A 17,046-nucleotide genomic window follows, 5' to 3' on the forward strand; every position below is an offset into this window, starting at 1 on the left:
AAAAACTTGGCAAGTAAGTTGAAAACATAAAGGACTATTCCTTGGCAGTGTGAAAAGATTTGGAGTGAGTCAAATGAGGACCCACTGTCCAACAAAAATGCCTCAATAAAAACTAGTGTGAAACTTGACATTTCAAAGATGAAAGACAATAAAACAACAGATGAGTTTTCAGCTTTTGCAAGTGAAGATAAATTTATTGTACCCTGTTGTTGTTTCACACCTTGTGAAACTCATGTAAATCACAGGTTAGCAAAGGGTGTTTATGCAGCTGGCTGTTAGTTTTCGCTGAGTATGACTGAAATAAAAATACTACTCTTCCTGTAGTAACTTAGAAGTATTTTTGAATAAAAACCACAGAGAACATACCTGTTAGGTTTCTAGAGCTAGCTAATTTTCCAAATGGCTGGTATTTATTTGCAATACCTAACCCTCTCCCATATTACTCCTTCTATAGAGTTATTAAAAGAGATGCCTTTGTGTAATCCTATTTCATCAAATGTTGGCAAAACCACTCTAGTTTTGTTTGAATGGTTTTATTATTGAGGAAAATTAAACATTTCAAATGCAAACGTCCACATCATCTACACAGTTGTAGCACGTTTGTTTTTCCTGGATTATAGAACTACAAATATTGTTATAGGTGATGACTTCTAAGAGACAGCATTTTTTTATCATTTCGTGAATGAAGTTGTCTGAAATGGCATCAATGTGAAAATGAAGGATCTCATGTTTAAAGATTCTTGTCTACTTCAGAGGACACCTAGCTTTCATCCATAATTAATCAATGCAGTAGGGTAATTACACCTATATAAAATCCATGTGTTCTTGCGATCGCAGTCATAAATGTAACATCAAATGATATTGCTCAAAGCAAGTTTGGATACATGTACTTGACCTTTTTATTCTAAAGTGCTTGTGTAGAGAGGTTTACCAAAATCTCATCTAAATCAGACAGTTTTAACAGCGTATTTTAAAGCATTCAAAAAGAGACCAAGCATTTCTCTTAATAGAAAAAGATCTGAGAAAAGATTGCAATTTACAGAAAGGATGCACTTTATAAAAGATGCAAAGCATACACAAAACTACCGGTTTTGATACATGTATTATAATATGCACATCACAGCAGACAGCACATCTCTAAGGGCTGCCTTCTTTCTTCACAGACACGAGCTAGAAAATAACGGAAACTACCAGCAAAGAAGAGAAGACTGTAAACCTATGTCCACAACAACTTGAGTAATCACCTGTGTAATTTCATCTCTGCTTTGCAAAATCTCTTAAACATAGGCACGCGTTTGAAGTATCACATATGCTTACATACTACTAAAACATACATGTTTACCTGCATTGATAAAATAGGAGCTACATCTCTAAGCTTGCTATTTATTGAAAATAAGTAGCTGATGTAATTTAACTTCATTTCTCATTAGACTGAAACATTGCTACTATTTCAGAGTCTGCCAGAAGATAAAGTAGTGCAGAAGGGCCCACTTCTCTACATAACGTGCTTGCAAAAGATACCGGTATTTCTGAGACCACCAGTTGGATCTTCATAAACCATCATATTGCATCACAGTATGATGGCAGAATCACACAGTGTGGGACCTATGGAAAATGAGACCATGTCATCTTGCAGTTTATTACTACACCTGTTATATTGCCAGGATTACTGAGTTTCAATTTGCTCCACTGGGCAAAAGTGGAAGGGTGACAAGACTATTGCCAAAACCCTTCTGATATATCTTAATTAGGATACAAGCCTTTTTCAGAGCAGAGGTGGGTATGCTCCTTGACAGATTAACTTTTTTAATCCCTTGAAATCTTGTCAAGTTTCTTTTAACCTCCTGACTGCCAATTACATGTTCCTACATCCTTCTGTGCGAGGATTATCTTTCTCAATGAATGTTCTACTCTCAGTGCCACTAACAATAATAGCATGTGACATCCACAACACCAATCAAGTACTAATACTGTGCACTCCTGAAAGAGTAAATATTATATTATGCTTCGCACTGAGTCTGAAACACAGTAACAAGACCTTTGTTCAAAAAAACATCAACCAAAGGCGTTACTCACAATGGTATTCTTGCACGAGAAAAGAAAGTATGTTTAATGTTCAGGCTTCACAACACAGATGTTCAACACGTTTAGATTCTGTACTATTTCAACGAAAGATGTTAGAAATGCTTTCAGCCCAATTCAGCCCAATAAGCTGGTGAAGCATAACAGCTTCATTTTCTGACTAGTCATTCTCTCTCCGTCTCCCAGTTTTGAAAGAAAGAATGTGGTGAAGAAAAGAAATTACATTCTTGCTTACGAAGTATTTCCACACTAAGAAGGCACAATGACCTCATCAGCAATGCTGTATAAACATTGTAAGAAACTCATACAGACGTCTAGAAGTCATAGCTATGGGATACCAAGGAAAATAAATTTATCTCATGTTAGTCATAGCTGAAAATCCCTGCAATGCAGAAAGTCATGGAAGTACTAGCTGTAATATTAAGCTTCAGGTTTAAGCATAAAACCAGTGTGGACAGTCACACGTGTATCTGAATACTTTCATTTACAAAGCACGTGTCAGAAATGACTGAAAGGAGTTGCCTGAACAGATATTATAAAGGCATGGCCTACAAGTACCAATTATCTGGCTTCTATAGTTCTGTTTTTAATGACTGTGAAGTATCGAGATGGAACTAGGACATTGCTACTTCAGAATCCAAGGACTTTCCTAAGGTCCATTCAGGATGTTAAAACCCTTTAGAAATTCCAGGAGGTGGTTTCCACCTGCTAAATAATTGTGCTGTACTGCATTCACCATTATATGAGCACACACTGAAGGCCCAACTGAAGAGACTACACACCCTTTGGTCCTACTTTGTAGTTAGACCACATACCTGACCTTCAGTCAGAGAAAAGCAAGATGTGGCACTGATGTCTAAAACCACAGGCAAGCAGATTTTGACAGGTGTGGAGCAAAAGCCACGCATGCTGCCGAAGCAGAGCCCCACACATGGCGCTGTCATCATCAGCGGCAGCGAGCTTCTGGATGCCCATGACATTTGGATCTGGAAACATGCATTCTAGACAGACGTAAGACATGACTATGTACCTAATCCACAGCTGCTTGCTTTGAGAGGCAGCCACTTCCAATCGCCATCAAGCCTGAACTGATAAGGGAAACGTTTAATTTGGGAAAAGGAAGGATGACAGTGAACTGACAGTGACACTGCTTCTGTCTCCAAATGCACCAGAGACACACGGAGCTTTCCCTAAAAGCCCCATGGACACTTAAAATGAGAGTTTTCTACAACTTTTTAATGTACTCTCTGTAGTGCTGGAGACGCTGGCTGCCTTCACAGCTCCAGAGATAGGCACACACTGAGCAAAACCACAAGATGTTGATGTAGTTCTCCTAAGTGCTTGGTGCAGACAACGCTAAGAACCCATTCTTTGATAGGTGATGTGCTTTCTCAGAAAAGTTTGTAAAAACAAGTTTCCCTGCTGTAGATTTTTGGATGGTAGTTGGAATACACTGTGATATGTGGACTTGGTAAACTGTAAAATCTCAGAGCACTTTCTTCAAATGATGTCAACAAACCAAGAGGAAAACCAAAATATTTCTTATTACCCCCCCCGCCCCGAATCAGATATATAAATGTATTAGTCTACCTCAATACCTCTAATTTGATTGAAAGAGGAATGAGGTGAGAGCATAAATCTGGCAAACTGTAAAAATCTGCCACATATCTGCAGACAGGGAACATATTTCCAATCCATACGCCTCAGTGAAGCTCCAGTCATAGCTAAGGTCCCAGCACAACCTGGGGAGGCAGATGGATGTGGGGAAAGAATGCGGAAAAACAAAAGTTCTTGATGAAACTCTCAGTGACAACAGCATTACAATACTCAAAATTAAATGCAGGTCAAAGAGAAAAACAGTTTCTATAAACACATAATGAAAAGTAAAGGTGATTAATGGCAACTTAACTACATTCTCCCTCATGCCTGTTAATTACAATACCTATGCTGGGTATTGCAATAAAAATTCCATTTAAATGGCATTATTAATTAAGTTGTTTTCTTCATTCCTGGCAGTAATTGAGCTTTACAAACAGCAGAATAATGTTAACTTGGCATTGCAATAAAAAAGAAATATTGTATTGTTCTTTATTGATAAAATAAAATAGATTCCTTTTGATTACAGGTATATGGAGTCATTGCTTTAGTCACAAAAATTCAGTTCTACAATTGTCACGGTTGTAAGCCCATTAGTTTTGGGGAGCGTGGTTCTGCCCTACTATGACTTCTGCCACTGAGAACAGAAAAAGGCATCTGGTCCTCTGCAATCTGGGAAGAGACATGAATGCCAGCAGCTATCACACTAAATCCTGAGTAATATGGGAGAACCACAGACAAGAAACTTGGGAACACACTGGAGACATGCAAAGTTAACCTCAATCTGCAGAAACAGACAGTTTTCTAATTTTTAAGGATTACTTAAAGCTCACCTGCAGGATAGTTAATTGACCCTCAGTTATAATTTTCACACCCTGTACCCCTCCGTGTCAAGTCTGCTCTAATGATGAAACTTGTTTGCTATTTTTCCTGGCCACCTCCTTCTCTTTCTGCCTTAAAACCTCTTATTTTAAGTTGCTCTGCTACTCTCAGTAGGTTTTTGAGATAACTCTGAAGATAGCTGTCCATTATTAGAAATCTATTAGCATATAAATTTTCAGTTTAGTTTAAATAGCTTGAGATGATGATAAAACATTAATGTTTCTAGATGGACGAAAAGCATGAATGCACAGTATTATAACCACAGAATAAGTACAATGTACCTATTTTTATACAAATGTGGAAAATACGAACTATCTGTAATTATAAAAAATGGCTTTCAAGTCTGGTATCTCTTTTCCATTCACATTTCATTTGCAATTTGTGTTATGACTGTATGGTCATCTCCGTGTCATAGCAGAACTGCCGTTTTTCTACTGTTTCTCACGGAACGAAACATAAATTAAAGTACATGTTTTCCCAAAAGATGTTCCAGTTAAGTCTAAATCTTAGCTTTCTTTTCTGTCCAAATTAGATTTGCTTAACTGTTCACAGCAAGCAGTAGTGACAAAAATAGTCCTGTAGCCTTTTAATTAAACAAAACTCATTTATCCTTTTTTTCCCCCTCTATAGAAGAGATGCCCTTCTGTTATCACTGATACTTAAATATTTGCTTTATCACAAAGAATAGCTAGCTGCTGTATATTCTTGTCCTGACCATTGGCTGCAGAGCTAAGGTTAATAAAATGATCAATTCCAAGGTACACAGAGGGTGAAATGCTCAACAGACTTGAAAGTACAACAGATTGTTGTGAAGAAGTCAGGACAGCAGAGGCCTGACTAAATAGGTCAGGTCTCCCTGTGTATTTGAAGACTGTTTTATGTTCACAGAAACCTATTTAGTAGACATAAGACAACATTCATGACGGATGCATGCAATCTTTCAGTGTAAAACTCTTCAAGCGTAATTGAATGATTCTGGTACTGTGTAATTCTAACACTGACTGAGGAAAACTGCTCGCCCCTGGTTGCATGCACAGTGAAAACGGCACTCACTCACTTCTTGTATTGACTTAGACCATGTCAAGATAGTGCCATTGGCAATGGAGAATCAGTTGCCAGAGCAATTCTTGGGGACGAGAGAGGGGCCTGATGTCCCCAGATTTTCATTAATTTCGTCCAGTTGTTGAATCCACACTAAAGAAGAAATAATTGGTATAGTACCTATCAGTCTGTTAACATAGCTGGTCAGAGTCTGTGCTACACAACACCATATTGGAAACAACTCCTGACTGACGTAGTACTCTAAAACTGCACAGTGGATTTTTTCTGTTAGAAGAAAACCACACCCAAGAACAACTGACCCTCCCTTAATAAAACCAAGAGTGGACAGAGCAGATCCCAAATGGCAGAACTGAAGAATGGAGGTGACATATGAAACGTTGATTTGATGCCCATGTTTGACCTAGTTGTTCTACAGAACTTTCATTCATTCGTTGCAAATGACGGATGGTGAATGAGGCAGTAAGCCATGGGGAGAGGAGGACAGTTTTGTTTTGTCTTGAACACTGTAAAGCTGGACTCCATTTCTGGCTCTCACACAGGCTTCCTGTACCAAGTTTGGGTAAAACTATTAATGTGTATTTAGAAAGAGGTCAAACTAAGGCAACTGCACGTTTCTTACTCTTTCATGGCTTAAATTTAATACTGCTCTTCCTAGTCTTCCAAACAGGGAAAAAGATTCTAAAATTTTCACGCTGGAAAAAAAAAAAATGGCCATTTTCTTCCTTGGTTGAAAATCTGATTATGGATAGCAGTTAAGCAAATGAGCAGCTTGAAGAAATTCCAGCGTACTCCTGATCCCAAAACGAGGCAGTTTATATTCTTTATTCCCCATCTTTCTAACCCACTATTTCAGGGAGCTCTTCTTTGAATCCTTTACTCTAGATGAGATCTCCACTTTCCTGTATGTTGCTGTACTATCTTTCGGTTCAGCACTTGCATGTTCCTGTTGCTTAACTCCTTGTTTCTCAACCATTTAATTGCAGATGAAGCTTCTAGACAAAGGATCAGTATTTTCCCAGCTCCTATTTTCCTCTAAAAATTAGCAGGTCTCATTGGCAGGAATGGTGAACTTAAACATTTTGTACGTTGCAAAATGGCTGAGAGAGACCACGAGGACTAGAAAAGCAAGAATATGTGGGGAGGCTGGAAGTGAGACGCACTTTCCTTTAGGCTGAAATAACATTTTCAATTCCTTCTGAAACCCAAGACTGCATTAAGTGGCCTTACAATACAGTGTTTGCTTTCTGCCCCAATACAGTGTTTGCTTTCTGCCCATGCTTACACCCTCTGCTCTCACCTCCTCTTTGAAGACTCTGTAAATGTAGGAGTCTTTCCTGTCAGTGATGGAAGAAGTGCAAGACAGACCAGACTCTTGATGTAGCTCCTTCCCCTGGTTAGGCTAATTGACAGAGCAGTAATTGGCTGAGTAGTTCTGCAAAGGCAGACATGGAGTCTAGCAAACTGTCTCTTCTGCCTTATGTCGCCTGAGAAGAGGCAGTGGGATCCGAAGTCACTGTCTCTACCCCATATCCACTGCAACTAAAATAGGCCTGGGCACGACACATTCATCTCTCTGCTTTTCTGACAAGAGCTGGTTACACCACCGCTCACTGGGTAAGCAGTCTTACTAGTTCTTCAGTCCGCAGCCGCCACAGTCACACAGCGGACATCAGCCACACTATGCTCCTTATCAATGTATACTGGCATATTTTGCAGCAAGGGCTGTAGCACTTCCACGCTTGTGGCAATGTCTCTCTATGAAGTTCAAAACATGTCTCAAACTGCCTTTATGAACGTGACATGCCACCTCAGATGCTGTAAACCTCAGCAGACAAGCCAGACCACTGTATTAGAGCCATGTCACAAGATGCTAGAGGTCCCACAATACCACAGTCCTTCCCAACTTTTTATATTATGACCCATTTCTTACTCAGTCATTTCCCTTTTCACACCTATGTTATGAAACAGTTAACCAAGGTGAAGGACCGTTTCCATCTTACATTAATGATTTCCACCGATTTATACTTGGACAGCCTATTAAATGGAGAGTAATTCTGATACTACATCTGTGGAGATGGCAAAACCACATATATGAATGAGTGTAATCCATTCATGGTTTTATGGACCTTAAGTTCTCTAGAGAGTGTCCCTGAGTGCTGGATTTTACATTTAGATTGCTGAGTTAGCTGAACTGTGTGTAATATCACCAGTAGGCAAAGAGCTCCCTATTGACTATGGGCAGAGGCAGGCCCTTGTGCATTATTTCAGCAAGGATGTGAGCTGGCATGCGCCCATGAAATGAAATGTTGTACAGCTATATTCGGGGTTTTTTTACAGGTTATGTGAATAAATGATGTGTGGAGCTGAAAGCTCTCACTCACTGGAAAGCTCGTCTCTTTTTCCCAAATACAGGAACAGAGGCGCATTAGACATGCTTACATTTCTTAATGTGCCTGTGGGAGAAATAATCCGGTACAGCCATCTTCCTGTGCCCCTCAGATTCATAAATAATCTCACTCTTTGGGGCTAGCAAAGTGTAGAGCTCAGCTCAGAATCAGGTCTTCAATATTTTACCGTCTGGCTGCTTTTCCCGGTTCTTGACAGTGATACTTCACACTGAATTCTTCTTTTGTATTTATGTATTTATTTAGTAGCAGATGTTTGCTTCTGATGAGTTATAAGGCAATATTATGGAGACCGAGTGCAATTAATATGCTTTATAGATGGGATTATTTCCACTCCACTTTTTTTAAAAAAGATGTAGTGTTGTCAAAGCTTAACTCTAAACCACACCTTTATAGGTGCGCATGTTCACAGAACTTTAGTACAGAGCCAGTGACTGCAAGGGGCTGGACGGCAGCGGCAAGCCCTGTGTTCGCATACGTGCCTTTTGCTCTTCGGGGCTGGCAGCTGAAGTGGAAAAGGTGCTCAGGGGGCTCGGTTTTGCTGGGGCAAAGCAGAATTTCTCCAGCTACTCAGCAACCCGGTTTCTTGCATTGTTCACAGGAGCTTCAGCTCAGGAAGAACTACTTCAAAGGCTTTATATAGCTTATGGTGCGCCTCGGATTGAAACGAAGCAAGTCCGTTTCAACAAAGGCAATGAAGATTTAAGGATCATAAGGTCTTCTAGGCTTTATTACTAATTTGCACTGATTTCAAAAAGAGGGAGGAAAGGAGAGATTGACTGTCCTCTTTCTATTTTCTTTCCTTGACTTCTTAAGACTCTGTATCTAAGTGCAACCAATACCAAAACCCAGACCCTTACATTTGTATTTCCCTAACTGTGGTGACTTAAACTTCTAATTAACTAATCAGTTAAAAGAAAGTCTTTGAAGATCATTTATGGACTCAGAGGTGAAAAAATTTGTAATCTGGACAAAGCCACAGAAGAAATTACTAGCACAAAACCAGCCTGTTCTGTTCCCTCATTAAAGTCAATGTTATTTTTCTTACAGATAAGCACTGCCCCCAGTTAACAGCCTAAACCTCAAATTATAGAATATACATAGCGAACAGTTACGACATTAAATAATTACAGAGATGAAGAAATAAAGGAAATCCTCTAAAATAAAAATTGGGAAATGGAATTTAACAAACAAATAAAGAAAAGAGAGCATAATTAGAAATAAACAACCCGCAGGACAGGAAGAAGTCTCTGTCCTTTTGGACAATTGTTTTCCCTATCTTGCAATCAAAAGCATGTATTAGACTTCTGCTCTACCTCTGTACACAAACATATGTGTATGTAATGATGAAATAAGTGATAGTTCACATTCCTAAATGCTGCATTAGTTGTATTTCATGCAAAATGAGAGGAAAAGAGTTCCATGGATAAGCTGCAAGTTATAGTCACGTTACAAAATTTTTAAAGCCTATATTTTGCACATACTTTTATAAGAACTAGACACCACATAGCTTAATTGCAGTTCAAATACTGCTTTGAATTAATTAATTCACCCACCATCATGCTGTAGAATGCTTGCAAAATACTCAAACTTTCTATTTCCTCAAAACAATTGGGACTTCTCTTTAAATAACTGTTGTGGTTTTTCCTGTTACCAAAAAGTTGGCTAGTTAAAAGTCAGTGTGTCACAGTCCATATACAATCCATCAGACATCCCTGTTCACGGTGACAATTACAAAAAATGGGACTCACCTATAAAGTAGGACAGCAGTATTGCCAGCAGCACTGAGACCCCTACAGCACAGAGCGCAGTGCATTTCCAGCTACAGTACTTCGAAGACTTCTTGAATTTAAAAGCACTTCTGGATAGAGTGTTCCTAGGTAGTGGCCGAGTAGGAGGGGAATAAACAGAGCCGGATGCCATTGTGTACCCTGGCGTTGCAGTACTGAACAGCGGTGTGGTCCCCGTTCCTGTTTTGAATAGGAAATGCCTGTGGAAGAAAGAGTGTATGGTAAAGTATGAAAGTAAATAAAGCTGGAGCACAGGCAGTCATACCTCTTTTGTTTAACGTTGCTTATTTTTCAAATAGCTAACAACATCCAATCGACAAAGGGTCACGGAATCAATACTTGTTGTAACACTCAGACATAAAAGACACTTTCCCTTTAAGAAAAGACTGAACCCCCCCAAACGTAGTAATACACTGGTTTCCAGACAGGAAACAAAACTACCCAAAACACAGTACGTTAGGGAGGAGGTCTCTCATAGTTTATCCAACAAGTTGGGACAGGCTTTCTGCTGCTGTTTATTTTTCTTGGCTTTTGCTACAGACTACAGGGAACTCCATTAAAAAGTCAATAATAAGCAATCTGACTATAGCCCACACTACTTATCACAGCCCTCCTGGGTTAAGTACAAAGAAAACAGCAATCTCTCAGATACAAACTTTTGGCAACTTTGCCAGAATTAGTCAGTTAACAGATTATTTTTTTTGTGTCCTAAATACTCAGTTCTCTAAGCCATATCTCCTTGCATGTAATCTTACCATAACAAGACCGTACTATGGATACAGCAGCTAGTCACAGCCCAGGAAGGACTCCAAAGAAATGTATTTAGTAAGTGCTTAAAAGGACCACTGCCAGCAAGAGAAATGAAAAGCAAAGCCGAAGTTAAGACACACTCTGTGAGTTACCAGTAAACTTAATTTTTTTTCCAATTTAAATTTCTAAAAGAAGTATTACTCCCTGAGCCTACATGCAGTAGAACCCTTTAATTTTAGTTCATGCAGGTGTAATTATTTTGGAAGAGCCTCTAAGCATAGCAGATACTACCTGGAGTTTTTCTCCTGACGCACGTATACAACTCCACAAACAATAAAACCTCAGCCAAACAAAGTTCTTTGCAGCAGGGTTTTTTCCACCAATTTGCTATGTTGGCAAATCTGTAGTGTAAGGCTTGGCCTTACCTAATTAGATTTTGCAAAATGAATACATTATAGCTAAAAATGGTAAGAAAGCACACTGTGGAGAATTTTGAACTTCCCAAGCACACTAACAGCTGAACAGAACTAGAGAGGTGTTTGCATTTTTTAATAGGTAAGAGACACTCATGAATTGCTGATACCCAGGTCCTCCTGAAGCTGAGTGCATGCTTACACTGTGTTTGCCTACTGCAGGTCACCTACACAGTATGGGTCAGAGGATCTAGCCCCAAATGAGCTAGCTGTGGAGAAGAAAGCCCTCCAGTTATACCATGTGGCACTGTGGACTCCTTCTTGGCCGATGGGACTTTCATCCTTCAGGATCCACGCTTGGATCCTTGCATAGTAATGGACCAACCTACACAGGTATAGCAGCTTTGTCAGAAATGCACTGTAGAGACACTAGAAATGAAGTTGCCCCACTGCAGTCTGAGAAAAATACCAGCAGTTGATAAACAAGGTTTGTTATTTGCAGGTGATTTTGCTATGGGAGGTTAACAGATGAACTAGAACATCTTGGCATAAGCCCTCTCCTTGAAAATATTTGCATTACAAACATGGTCCCATGAAACATGCTACACAGGTTACTTCATTCTGAACAATATTCAACTTGCTGGCAGTAACAACGGAAGGGTATGTGCTAGATCTACTGCTGCACAACAGCACATCCCAATTTTTCTTAGCTTCTGAGCTCAGAGGATTACCAACAATTTCAAAAGACAAAGCCCTGGTGGTTTAAATCCTCTCTAAGAAGGTATTTCATTAAAAGCTGTGCCATTTCCCATGTAGCAAACACCAAAATAATAACTAGTCCTATATAAAAGATGTTTTACACCTTACAAAACCATTACTTTGATTTTACAGACTCACAGAAGCATGTAGATTCATTAAGTCCTGGTAAAGTGTCTTATCCACTCGACCTTTACTGCTCTTCCATTTCTGGTTACGTATGGTAAATGCTATGTCCTCCAGGTATCACAGAATCACAGAGTATCCCACAAACAATCTCTACACAAATCTCAAGAAAATGCCAAACACAAAGACAGCTGTTTTCCTCTATGTGCAACGTGTAGTTTTGGGGGATTGAAGGAAAGCCATACAATAGATATTATAATACTCCTCTCAAACATCAGCTTCCATGTTAAAAGTAAGAAGCTGCCTGACCGACCTACAATTTTCACATCCTCCTGCTCTTGCTGTAAAAGCCCAACAGACTAAAAATGGAAACTTGAATGGAACTCCATATACGTCAAGCTTTAACAAAATAATACAATGAAACTGTCAGCCTCTGATCTTTCTCCCCCCTTTTTTTTTTTCTCTGAGAAAGTGAGAGCTGAGACATTGGCTTTAGTACAGCACAGCCTACTAGAGAATGTAATCCACATTCTCAAAGCCTTTGAGGAGCTAATCCCATAGATAAACTCAGGAGATGGCTGCATATCCGTGGTGGTGTGAACTGTCACAGCTCTAGCAGTTCACCTCAGGCATCTAGGCAATGAAAGGAAATTGTAACTTTCATATGCGAAACACAGAATCATTTAGGTTGGAAAAGATATTTAAGATCATCAAGTCCAACTGTTAACCTAACACTGTCAAGTCCACCACTAAACCATGTCCCTAACCACCACATCGACACACCTTTTAAATACCTCCAGGGACGGGGACTCCACCACTTCCCCGGGCAGCCTGTTCCAATGCTAGACAGCCCTTTCGGTGAAGAATTTCCTCCCTAATAGCCAAGCTAAACCTCCCCCGCACAGCCTGAGGCCATTTCCTCTTGTCCTATCGCTTGTTACTTGGGAGCAGAGACCAGCACCCACCTCGCTACAACCTCCTTGCTGCAGGGAGTGATGAGGTCTCCCCTGAGCCCCTTCTCTCCAGGCTCAACAACCCCAGTTCCCTCAGGCGCTCCTCATACAACTTGTCCTCTAGACCCCTCACCAGCTTCGGTGTCCGTCTTTGGACTTGCTCCAGCACCTCAATGTCCTCCTGGTAGGGAGGGGCCCAAAACCGACCACAGGATTCAACATGGGGCCTCGCCAGTACCGAGTCCAGGGGGACAATCACTTCCCTAGTCCTGCTGGCCACACTATTTCTGCCAGGATGCTGTTGGCCACCTGGGCACACTGCTGGCTCATGCCCAGCCGGCTGCTGACCAGCGCCCCAGGCCCTTTCCCCCAGGCCCTTCCCAGCCGCTCTGCCCCAGCCTGTAGCGCTGCGGGGGGCTGGTGTCACCCACGGGCAGGACCCGGCACTGACCCGTGTTCAACCTCATACAAGTGGCCTCGGCCCATCGGTCCAGCCTGTCCAGATCCCTCTGCAGAGCTTTTATATCCTCAAGAGATCAACGCTCCCCCCCAGCTTGGTGTTGGCTGCGACCTTACTGAGGGTGCACTCGATCCCCTCATCCAGATCATCGATAACGATCTTAAACAGGAGTGGGCCCAATACGGAGCCCTGGGGGACACCACTTGTGACCGGCCACCAGCTGCATGTAACTCCAGTTACTACCAGTCACTGGGCCCGGCCGTCCAGCCAGCTTTTTACCCAGTGTAGAGTTCACCTGTCCAGGCCATGAGCAGCCAGTTTCTCCAGGAGAACGCTGTGGGAATTCAGCAGTGTGTAGTCCCAGGCAGCACAAAGCATGACTGCTCACCTCAAGCTTTTCTTCCTTTGCTTTGACTCCATGAATACAACGCCAGAGTACTGGCTAGCTGGAGAACACCAAGATAAAAAAAAATTACAGAAAACCCAGCCTGTGGTTTAAGAAAATTTCTGGGATCTCTATTTCTAATGAGTGGAGTTAGTAACAAAGTTGTCAGTGACTCTCCTGCTACATTAACTTTGAGTGATAAGTATTTAAAATGTAAGACTATCAGACTTGCACATCTTGTCTGTATCACTGAGCTATGCCAAAGTGTTCCCATGAGACACTCAGAAGGATATGGTACCTGACACCAAACCCTGGCTGCTTCCAGATATACTGAAATTCTTATGCTCTTGAAATATAATCCATCCACAAATGATTTTAATTATATATATCTATCTCCATCTACCTTGTCTTTTCAAACCATGGAACTTAAATGGCTAATTTTTAAAGCCTAAAATGTTTGCACTACTTGACCAGGCACTGACTTACTGGCAATTACGCTATGTTTCATCTCATAGGGAGCTTATAGCATCTGCAATAGCGTATCTTCCATTCAAAATTGATCATCTAACCAGCACTTACTAAATCTTCGTGTAAGCAGCACTTCAAATATTTTATTAAGCTTCAGAGTACAAAAATCCAGTGAATCATGCTAATATGTTATAAGGCAAGCTAGCACTATTTTTATTAAATAACTTCATTCACTTTTCAAACCAAATAATTTTCTACTTTTATGTTTATTCAGTATATATTTGTCTGCTCATTCAATATATGTTTCTATTATAAAATGCAGCTAATCTTAACATTTTAGGGGGGAAGAATTTAGCACGTAACAAATCTAAACTATAGACTGGGAGCTAAACACAAAGTTATGTCACAAACTAATCCTTGGATGCAAAGACAGTTGTGAAGTCTCCTTATTTCACAAATTGTAGGCATTTTACTTAGGCTTTCATCCTTAAAAGACAGAAATAAAGCATCAAAAACCTCAAAGACATTAGGTCAGAAAACAGAAGCATATGATTGAAAGTAAAATAATGCTTTTAATTTAACTCTGTACTCTCTGAGCACCAAGCGCTGGTGTGCACGTGCTGACATGCAGGCGGTTTTCTTCCTCCTCAAGTTAGGGGGAAGGATTCACATCAAGTAAGGTTTTCTCTGTGCTGCCACTTCTATGGAAAATTAAATTGAAGTACCCACTACTAAATTCAGTAAACGGGAAAGCGGGACAGGAAAAAAGTGATAAAAAATCCATGAGTTGGGCAGAATGATTCAAGTTAACTGAAATCTGTTGTCTTTAGAGAAACGGAGATAGATTATCAAAACATATAAGGACAGTAAGGCTCAAACCATAAGCCCAAATACTTCTGACATAAGATAGCCAGGTGTCCAGCAACAGAAATATGACTTAGAATAATTTCCTTTATGAAAGGATCTGTGACAAAAACTTTTGACCACAGTTAGAAGAAAAGGGTTACTATGCATCAATGAATGCATCTGGAAGGCTCTAAACTCCAGGCTGCCAGAAGCATCAATTTTATACAAATAAACTATCACCAAGAAAAAACAAGTATTCCACATTACTTTTAAATAGATTGGTCTCAATTTATATAGATTTACTGCATAATTTTAATATTCCTAATATAATTTTTACATTAGACATATGACTTCTATTTTTTATTTTTTTTTTGCTTATGCTGAAATTGCTTCACCTTGCAAAATATTCACTGTGATCTGTAGCTATGATTTCTCTGGTTCTGGGCATCATATAAGAATGCTTTCAATATACTTGGAAGACATGTGAAAAAGCCTATATAATTTCCAACAACTTTCTTGGCCACAGTTCTGTTTCAAAGCGTTTCATACAGCACAACCACATCAAAAGAGTGCTGAAGCCCATGGTAAACACGTCACAACGTATTAAAAGTCACACAGGACTTTTACAGAATTTGTACTAAATATGGAATTGTGAATAAGGCCCAGCCAAATTCTATTGAACTCTCTTAATTACGTCAGGATATGCATCATATTTTATCACCTGGCCAGAGAGATTTAAAGGCAGCTGTTGTTATTTTGTGCGATATTATTTAGATGATGCCTGCTGCCACAGAATGAAGATCAGTATTGCTAGGCCTTACGCATATACAACAACCAAACGCTCCTCACCTTAACAGCTATAATACCACTGATCCAGAACAAAACTGCTTTTTGAATATATGTGCTTAAAAAAATCGAAATCCCTCCCTCCTTCCCAACTCTTTGAACCTTGTGTATTGTTGTATACTTACCAGCACCTGAAGAATCTGGGGCAGAATAAATCTATTAGTTTGGTCATGTTTCTGAATAGAGAGATTTCACTGTGACAAATGTCATAGTGCTATTGCAGTACAGGTTTTCTTGCAGTACTGTCTCCTATGCTGTCCTAAATACAGTCTGTTTGGTCATTTCCATGACGGCGTTAATGATATCTGTCTCTTCAGATCATTACAGACCACTATCACAAGACCACTAAGGAAGAACAGCTAGAACACTCAGAAGACTGCACTACAAAAGGCATTCACTGCTAGAAATTATCTCTGACCTGGACTTTTGAAGGAGGTCTCTGTCTAAAAAAATCAGTATAAGGGGTAGGGTTCCCGCAAGCATACACAGTACAATGAGCAAGTTAAATATTCTAAAAAACTGTGGAGAAGGAGGATAATCTTATTCGACAGAGAACAGTTACGTGTGTTAAACCTGTAACTGTAACCAGATGAGCAGAAACAGGAATTGCTGCAGATCACCAGGACCAATACCCTGTCCGAAAGTGGCCAGTGCCAAGGGAAGGGATGAATGCCTTCCCCTCTACTTATTCACTAACAGCTCACTTTCTCTAAATAGTCCAAAACTCACGTTCTCACTGATGTCTTGTGGTGGTTTTTTCTGTAGGCTAAGCATCCATTGAGTCAAAATGTATTTTCTTCTCTGTATTTCAACCGACTGTTCCCTTGTTCTTGTAAAATGACTATGTACTGTTTGCCCCACAGTACAGAAAGACAAAATTTGTATAATACGTTTGATTCCCTTTATTTTTAGGGTAAAACCTATAAAACCATTAAAAAGTAATTGCCTAAATGAAAAAAAGCAAAATTTAGCCGCTTTATGGGTTAGGCAAAGGCAACTGTGTAGTTGAGGACAGCTGTTTTGAGATACATTCTGCACTGAAACAACAGGTAAGAAAACTGACATTTAGAAGATGACAGAACAGAAAGTGACTTCAGGACAGGTGGAGGAGGAAAGGAAAAATATCCCTAACATTTTTTGTATGTTTCTTTTACTGTTAGGTACCAGAAGACCCCCAAATATTTAAGTATATCTGTAAGTATCTAAATATTTCTTTAATGTAAGTA

The 17,046-nt window shown here is 39.9% G+C and overlaps 1 protein-coding gene across 6 annotated transcripts in view; it reads right to left on the bottom strand.

Moving 5' to 3' along the window:
• Window positions 1-17,046, bottom strand: part of TENM3 (teneurin transmembrane protein 3) — a 323,322-nt gene that overhangs the window by 107,197 nt on the left and 199,079 nt on the right. For all 6 annotated transcript variants that reach the window (XM_037399302.1, XM_037399311.1, XM_037399292.1 and 3 more), the window contains one exon: window positions 9,779-10,017. In XM_037399302.1, the coding sequence (XP_037255199.1) occupies window positions 9,779-10,017 (239 nt within the window). The remainder of the gene's footprint in view (window positions 1-9,778; window positions 10,018-17,046) is intronic.

Source organism: Falco rusticolus, chromosome 1 (genome assembly GCF_015220075.1).
Source record: "Falco rusticolus isolate bFalRus1 chromosome 1, bFalRus1.pri, whole genome shotgun sequence".
Lineage (NCBI taxonomy): Eukaryota > Metazoa > Chordata > Aves > Falconiformes > Falconidae > Falco > Falco rusticolus.